This window comes from Tupaia chinensis, unplaced genomic scaffold (assembly GCF_000334495.1).
Source record: "Tupaia chinensis unplaced genomic scaffold, TupChi_1.0 Scaffold000228_1, whole genome shotgun sequence".
In the NCBI taxonomy this organism is placed as follows: Eukaryota; Metazoa; Chordata; class Mammalia; order Scandentia; family Tupaiidae; genus Tupaia; species Tupaia belangeri.
The window spans coordinates 4,139,623-4,148,375 of record NW_006159703.1 but is presented as its reverse complement, the minus strand read 5'-3'; the positions used below and the strand labels follow the sequence as shown (position 1 = coordinate 4,148,375).

Genomic DNA, 8,753 nt, shown 5'->3' with positions numbered 1-8,753 from the left:
TCACCAGTGAGAGAGAGAAAGAGGGAAGGAAAGTGAGAAAACAAGCCACCAGGTCTGGAACTCAAACCATGGTTGGCCATATGAGAATCTAGCACCTTAACCCCCACATCACCTGCTGGCACCACACAAATACATTTTTAATATATACATTTTTGCTTACTCAGTAAAGCATAAGATACTTTAAAGCAAGCACTTTCTCTTTGTTTGCTTTATTCTTGAAATCGCATCTGTTATGCCATAGCATCGAATAAATATTTGCAAAAATAACAAATGGAATAATTTATTTATTGTGATATTTTTAAAGCAGCCATGTATCAAACTATATTTTAATTAGTTGATGCACATTTGTCTCTCCCAATAGTGCCTAAAAATGCAAAGTATGTCTACTCGTCCCTAGATTTCCAAGCATCTACAACATGTTAATAAATCTATTAAAGCTTTGTCACAATTGACTACATAGAAAGCTACAACATTTTCTGTGGTTCACTGTAGTAAAATGATAAAGCCAGAAGCAACTAACCTAGAAGCTTCAGCTGTCCCAGAACCTATTTGGCTCCCCCAGTGATTGAGGTGATCTGCATTTGTCTCACACTATTTATTTCTGACTTTATCAGATAAGGAGCTCTAAAACAAACCCAATGTGACCCTTGGAGAATAACACTTCCCCAATATACTTTACACTAAATAATACTAATTTGTGTCAAATAAGTTATATTTATTTTCCTTTGATACAGCTTTATTTCCCTTGCATTCATCTGCATAAACTTTTTTTTTTTCTGCATAAACTTTGAAGACTTAAGTACGGAATTGCAGAATTCTGGATTTGATAAATGTGATAATATTCTAAACTCTGTGTTTTCCAATTTTATCATTTCACATTAAGGTAACTTATCAGTTACTCTAGCTAAATAAGACAAACAAACAAACAAAAAGCCTTTGTTATTACCCAAAAAAAAGCAATCTAGAAATTCTCTAAGATAACTTTATTGAAACTGCTTTCTTTTATGCATAACAATGGATAGGAAATATATTGTAGTGTAGACTGGGTAAAAGGAAATAAATCTTCTGATGTAAAAAGCAAATCGAAGGCACTTCCAATATTGCATGTCAGAGGAATCAACATTTCCCATCATGTTTTAAACCAACCTTTCCATTTCTTTCCCTGAAAGAAAAAAGATGGTATTCAGAGATGAAGTTGCACAGAAATTAATCCCAATCTGGGTGAACTGGAAAAAAATACTTTATCAATCTCAGTTTAGGGGTTATACTATTACCTTATTTTACATAAGAATTCTTGGTAAAATGTATAGGTTGGTGAAAACTCAATAAATAATTTCCCTGACTCATACTCCACAGGCCCAAAATAAGCATACTGTCTGAATAGTGCTTACCTAGCTGCTTTGCAGAATTCACAAGGATTTTGGTAAGTTTTCCCATCAGTGCCACATACTGGTTTGTGGATCTTTGGACAGGATTTTCCATCTGTAGCTAGTTTCTGCTCATAGTTGCTGCAATATGCCTATAATTTAAATAAAGTGTTTTTATTTTATGAAGAATGACATCAACATCATTTATTTCTTAAAGAATATGAAAGAAACACTAACCTTATACATTTATAAGTTCCTTTAAAAAGCTCTTATTTTATTATTACATGAAAATACACATTAAAAGTAGAGTGGTAGTTGAGGTGCTGGACTCCCATATGACCAACTACGGTTCAAATCCTGGACCTGGAGGCTTGCTTTCTTACTTTTCCTCTCTCTCTCTCTCTCTCTCACACACACACACACACTTTTTCTCTCTCTCCGGTGAGTGCACATGCCCTACAGCAAATTGAAAAAAAAAACAATATTAATAATAAATAAAATTAAATAATTCTTTTAAAAAAATACACATTAAGAACAAAAAGAAGTAAATGACTTTTTTCTTTTCTTTCTTTTTCTTGTATCTTTAGGGCACATGAACTCACCTCACCAGAGAGACAGAAAGCAAGAAATCCCTGTCTTCCATGCACTGGGGGGAGATGACCATGCTGCAATCCCTTCTCCTTTATCCTCCTCTCTGGATTTTGGGCACCCATGCACATGCACCAGCGTGAATTTTGGTCTACAGATCTGGGACTCAAACCATAGGCAGCCACATTGAAGTTCAGTGCCTTAACCACTATGCCACCTGCTGGCCCAGTAAATGGCTTTTTAAGAGCTCATATTTTAATAGAGAAGACTAACTGTGAAGGGTCACAATATAGATGTAGAATTACATGTATATGAAGACATTTGTTAGTAGTCCAATAGAAATAGAAATGACAAAGAAATAGATCATTCTGGAGACTGTTATAGAGCAGAAGTGATTTTGCTTTTAGATTTCCATAGGTATAGGACATATGAAAAGAGGTTAAAGTCCCTCCAGATGAGAGATTGGATAAACTTTTAATGGCAGTGCAGACAGTGGGTGGTAATTATCTGCTAGAATGAGAAGGCATCTGCTAAAGCAAGGGAGAGGTCTTTGGAACTGGGACTATCAGCCATCCAGCACGTCAAAGCATCCGGTCCAAAGATGAACAGCAAAGCAATGAGGAAAAGAAGTTTGCCAGCAGATTAGAAAGTGACTTGAATACCTTGTAAAAGAAAGTTTGGATGTATTTTGACAGACAAAAATTATCTATGATTTCAGAGACAGTCATGTAAAGAATGTTAAAGTATTAAAAATAATACTTGGTATCAGTGAGTAGAATGTGTATTGAATGAATTAATTCTTTTGAAAGTACTGGAGTTGTTTCTTTTCATAGTCTGAATATATTAAAAATATTTAATATTTACTTAGAAAAACCAAGTTATAAATGTAACTTAGCTATTAAGAATAAATAATAGAAATTATATAACAACAATTTATTTTTATTTAGCACTTACTCTGTGCTGAATACTTTTCTATAGATTTCACATAAATTAACTTACATATTTATGAATTAAGTACTATTATCAGCTAAATTTTATTAATTAGAAAACTGAAGCTAACAGGGGTGAGGTAAGTAACTCAAAAATCAAACACTGGTAAAATAGGTTAGAATACAAACCTAAATACTCTATTTTTCAAAGCCCATATTCTAAAAAAAAAGCTGAAAATCTGTGCTTCTTCATCATTTTTTTATTTTAAGACCTACGGTTTAAAAAAATTTTTATGAATATAGTGTCTATTATTACTAATTGCGCTCTCAAGAATGTAAACACTATGATTACTAATTGTGAAACAAAGTGACCAGAGAGCTTGAGATCTATGTATCAGTTAAATAGTCCCCTTATGTACTGTACTCTAACCTGAGAAGGAAAATTTAGAGCTGTAATTCTCAAATGTTAATATATGTCGAAATGTTAGAGGGCTTCTTAAAATGTAGATTTGTGGGCCTTTACATCTCTAGAGGTCTCGGTGTGGGTGTAGGCACAGGAATGTGTATTTTACCAAGCATTTGTCATGACTTTTATGCCCACTGTACTGAGATCTAGAGTGATCAAATCATTGGGGTTCCTGTTTTTTAGTCCCAGTTTATGGTTATCTTATTATTGCTATTATAAGAAGTACCACTTTCACTCAGCATTATCCTGATGTGAGATACATGACATCCATCTCACACTTTTCTAAGAATTGCACTATCGTAGAAGCTTTGACTGAGCAAAATCTCCTTATATGGAGTCATGACAAGTGCCTTTTTAAAGGGAATGAGAGGTAGTTTTCAAGGCCTTTCCCACTGTTAGGAAAATGCATTTGCACCAATGATAACACTGTCTAACAGTGCATCGTGCTTTCATTCCACATTCTCATCAGACACAGATCTTACTGGAACAGAACAGTCACAGCATGACCCAAATTAAGATCACCGTTGTGATAAGACTCAGTATGATAAGAAAGAGCCCAGCAGAGAGAGAAGCACATACCTGAAAGCCTCCTTGGCTCACAGCCTCTGCAATGAGAGAAAGCACTTATAAATAACGAAGCTCAGAAGAATTCTAGAATGTTACGGTTAAAGTAACCTTAGAGATTTTCCATTATAACTCTTGCCCAGCAAGGGGAGGAAGGCTACCTCAGGACGCACAGCTTATTAACCGCGTGACTCAACAGATGATGTAATAAGGCATAAGTACAAGGCTATTTTCACTACATTTGCTGTTCATGTGACTTCTATAGCACTTCTTTAATGTTTGCTGTAAAACAATCTATGTGAAGACAAACTCTAGACCTGCCTTTGACAAAGAGGCATGTAGTTTACTAGAAATAAACTACAATTTCCAAAATCAACAGGCCATGATTAAAAAAATAACCAAGACAAATGGTGAACATGATACTAATAAAACAATAGAATACAAAATGATTACAGGAAAATTTAAAACAACACATGATTTTACTAGTATTTCTATTAACACTAACCTTATCTACCATTTATTAGCAGATTTCTATATTTTAAACACAGTATTAAATCTTACATATATTAAGTCATATAAATAAGCACATTTTTAAAGATAAAGAAATTGAGTTTTGAGGCAAGTAACCTGTCTAAGGACATGCACTTTGTAAATGGCAGAGTCAGGAATTAAACCTAGGCATTTTAAACTCTTAATATACTAATGCATTGCCTTTTGTTAAAAGAAGCCTTAGAACATGTAAGTTTCACATGTGCTTTTTACACGTGATGGAAAAATAACCAGAGAAAGATATAACTTGTTCAATTCTAAATCAAAAGATAATGTCATAATGAAGACTAAAAGCCAAATCTTAGAATCCCAGTTCTACACTTATATTACTTTATACTTCATCTCTCTGTCTCTTTCTCTCTCTCTCCTGTCTGCTATCTATCTATATCTATCTATCTATCTATCTATCTATCTATCTCTATCTTTCTATCTATCTAATCTATCAATCTACCTAATCAGCTCTTTACTTTGCTAGAGGGTAAGTATCTATCTATCTATCTATCTATCTATCTATCTATCTATCTATCTATCTATCTACTGCTATCTATCTCTATCTATCTATCTATCTATCTATCTATCTATCTATCTATCTATCTATCTATCTATCTCTATCTTTCTATCTATCTAATCTATCAATCTACCTAATCAGCTCTTTACTTTGCTAGAGGGTAAGTAAAAATTACCCAATTTACAGAAAAATGAGAGGATCTCAGAAAAAGTTTGGCAGTTGAAGTTCTATAGATAAGACATACTTAAAAGTGACTTTAGAAAATTTCTAATTTCAATATGTATTTATTTCTTCCTTGAAGATTGAGGTTTATTTATAACTTAATGCTGTTAATTGTGGTATTCTGAGAAGGACACAATTAGCCTAGAACTTCTAGATGAGCCACTTGGGTCCTCATGACCCAGGAAAAGGCCTTCTCCCTTTATGATGCGTAGCATTGTTTTTAGATTGAAATGAAACCATCTTCTACATAGTATTATAGTGAAAATTAAAACAGTTAATTTGTAAATAAAAGATTTTTTTTAATTAAATGATGGATGGCCAGTAACCACTCTTATCATCATCATAATCATCATTAAAAAATCACATCATGACTATGGACTTTGACCAGTCTGGTCTAAAATTCCATTTTATATACACATATATTTGTAACTCACCTGCAAAGAGGAACAAACAGGCCACAATGGCCAAGAGCAGAAGGGTGCTTGACAGCCTCATGGTCAATGAGTTCTGAAAGATCTGTTGGAAACGTGTTAATAGAGTTCACCACTGTGGGTGTTCTACAGGCTGTATTTATAAGTGGGTATATATGCATGGATATAAGTACCTCTACATTTGTCACTCCATCCTCCACCCTGATTATGTAATCTTTTCCCCAGAGAGTAGAAGCACCAGAAACCAAAGAAGCTTATTTCAGGCCTTTTCCAAATAGAAACAATGTCAAAAAATGATGTTGAGGCAGAATACAAAGGATTACAAGTAACACACCCAGAATTTCCCTATTCAGCACAAGGTGATAATTGCAATCCTAGGCATTTTAAACTCTTAATATACTAATGCATTGCCTTTTGTTAAAAGAAGCCTTAGAACATGTAAGTTTCACATGTGCTTTTTACACGTGATGGAAAAATAACCAGAGAAAGATATAACTTGTTCAATTCTAAATCAAAAGATAATGTCATAATGAAGACTAAAAGCCAAATCTTAGAATCCCAGTTCTACACTTATATTACTTTATACTTCATCTCTCTGTCTCTTTCTCTCTCTCTCCTGTCTGCTATCTATCTCTATCTATCTATCTATCTATCTATCTATCTATCTATCTATCTATCTATCTATCTATCTATCTATCTATCTATCTATCTATCTATCTATCTATCTATCTATCTATCTATCTATCTATCTATCTATCTATCTATCTATCTATCTATCTATCTATCTATCTATCTATCTATCTATCTATCTATCTATCTATCTATCTATCTATCTATCTATCTATCTCTATCTTTCTATCTATCTAATCTATCAATCTACCTAATCAGCTCTTTACTTTGCTAGAGGGTAAGTAAAAATTACCCAATTTACAGAAAAATGAGAGGATCTCAGAAAAAGTTTGGCAGTTGAAGTTCTATAGATAAGACATACTTAAAAGTGACTTTAGAAAATTTCTAATTTCAATATGTATTTATTTCTTCCTTGAAGATTGAGGTTTATTTATAACTTAATGCTGTTAATTGTGGTATTCTGAGAAGGACACAATTAGCCTAGAACTTCTAGATGAGCCACTTGGGTCCTCATGACCCAGGAAAAGGCCTTCTCCCTTTATGATGCGTAGCATTGTTTTTAGATTGAAATGAAACCATCTTCTACATAGTATTATAGTGAAAATTAAAACAGTTAATTTGTAAATAAAAGATTTTTTTTTAATTAAAAGCATGATGGATGGCCAGTAACCACTCTTATCATCATCATAATCATCATTAAAAAATCACATCATGACTATGGACTTTGACCAGTCTGGTCTAAAATTCCATTTTATATACACATATATTTGTAACTCACCTGCAAAGAGGAACAAACAGGCCACACTGGCCAAGAGCAGAAGGGTGCCTGACAGCCTCATGGTCAATGAGTTCTGAAAGATCTGTTGGAAACGTGTTAATAGAGTTCACCACTGTGGGTGTTCTACAGGCTGTATTTATAAGTGGGTATATATGCATGGATATAAGTACCTCTACATTTGTCACTCCATCCTCCACCCTGATTATGTAATCTTTTCCCCAGAGAGTAGAAGCACCAGAAACCAAAGAAGCTTATTTCAGGCCTTTTCCAAATAGAAACAATGTCAAAAAATGATGTTGAGGCAGAATACAAAGGATTACAAGTAACACACCCAGAATTTCCCTATTCAGCACAAGGTGATAATTGCAATCAAGTCATTTTATCTTCCACTTTGCATATTTTGGATGTGCCTCTGGCAAAGCCTAAGGGTCAGAGAGTTTTCATCTGGCAGTAACCTGTAGGACCGTCTGCACAATTTGTGCACAATATTAATAAGGTTTGATGTCACAACTACCAGGAGAATAAAAATGCTAATGTGAGGGATTTCGAGGTCAAGGAGTCTATTAAAGTAAGAGCACACCTTGAACAGTCATTGAACCAGAAACTGTAGATATTTAAGGTGAATATGAGTTACAGAGGTATTTCCTTCCATCTCTTGCTTTTAGGCAGCCTATCTGTAAGATGGTTGCTATTTAATTTTTTTATTTTAGTAAGTATTTCACTGGAGGATTTTAGTCATTGTGCATATATGTTACCCACTCATGTCTTCTTTCTCGTTCTGAAACATCATTCACTCTACCTGAGGGCTCTTGTATTTACTGTTTTCTCTGGCTGGCCCAGAAACTTAAATGAGTGGGTCCTTTTTCTTCAGAAATATCTATCAGGGAACCAGCAGTTAGCGTAATGGCTATGTCGCTGGACTCCCACGTAGTCGACCGCGGTTCGTGTCCCGGACCCGGTGGCTTAAAACTCACGCCGGGCGCGTGTGCATGCGTGCCCAAGATCCCGAGAGGAGAATGGAGGAGAAGGGATTGCGGCGTGGTTATCCCCCCTGGGGGGTGATTTCTCGCTTTCTGTCTCTATGTCTCTCTCTGTCTGTCTGGTGAGCGCACGCACCCTACAGTGAAAATCTCTCAAAAAAAAAAAAAAGAAATATCTATCAGAATATTATCTTCTCTTTTAAGTGTGCATGCGTGCCCAAGATCCCGAGAGGAGAATGGAGGAGAAGGGATTGCGGCGTGGTTATCCCCCCTGGGGGGTGATTTCTCGCTTTCTGTCTCTATGTCTCTCTCTGTCTGTCTGGTGAGCGCACGCACCCTACAGTGAAAATCTCTCAAAAAAAAAAAAAAGAAATATCTATCAGAATATTATCTTCTCTTTTAAGATTTCCCTTTAAAGAAATATCTATCAGAATATTATCTTCTCCATAAATATTTCCCTTTCCATTCAATATACTCTCACCCCAAATTAAATTTGTGTATTTTATTGTCTACATACTGCTTTTCAATACCTAAAAATATTTTTTCATGTGATTATTTACTTGTATAATTTTCCTCCATTAAAAAACAAGTATGGGAGGGACCAGCAGCTAGCATAATGGCTATGTCGCTGAACTCCCATGTAGTCGACCATGGTTCAAGTACCAAACCCGGTGGCTTAAAACTCACACTGGGCTTGTGTGTGTGCATGCCAGAGACCCCCAAGAGGAGAATGGAGGAGAA

The 8,753-nt window shown here is 34.9% G+C and overlaps 1 protein-coding gene across 1 annotated transcript; it reads right to left on the bottom strand.

Moving 5' to 3' along the window:
• Positions 1-976: 976 nt before the first annotated feature.
• LOC102493102 (serine protease inhibitor Kazal-type 12) lies at positions 977-7,093 on the bottom strand. Its single transcript, XM_027771660.1, has 4 exons — positions 7,033-7,093; positions 3,930-3,955; positions 1,392-1,519; positions 977-1,162 (listed from the first exon to the last, which is right to left on the bottom strand). The coding sequence occupies exons 1-4, from the start codon at positions 7,091-7,093 to the stop codon at positions 1,117-1,119; spliced, it is 261 nt and encodes an 86-aa protein (XP_027627461.1). The 3' UTR covers positions 977-1,116.
• Between the last annotated feature and the right edge of the window lie 1,660 nt (positions 7,094-8,753).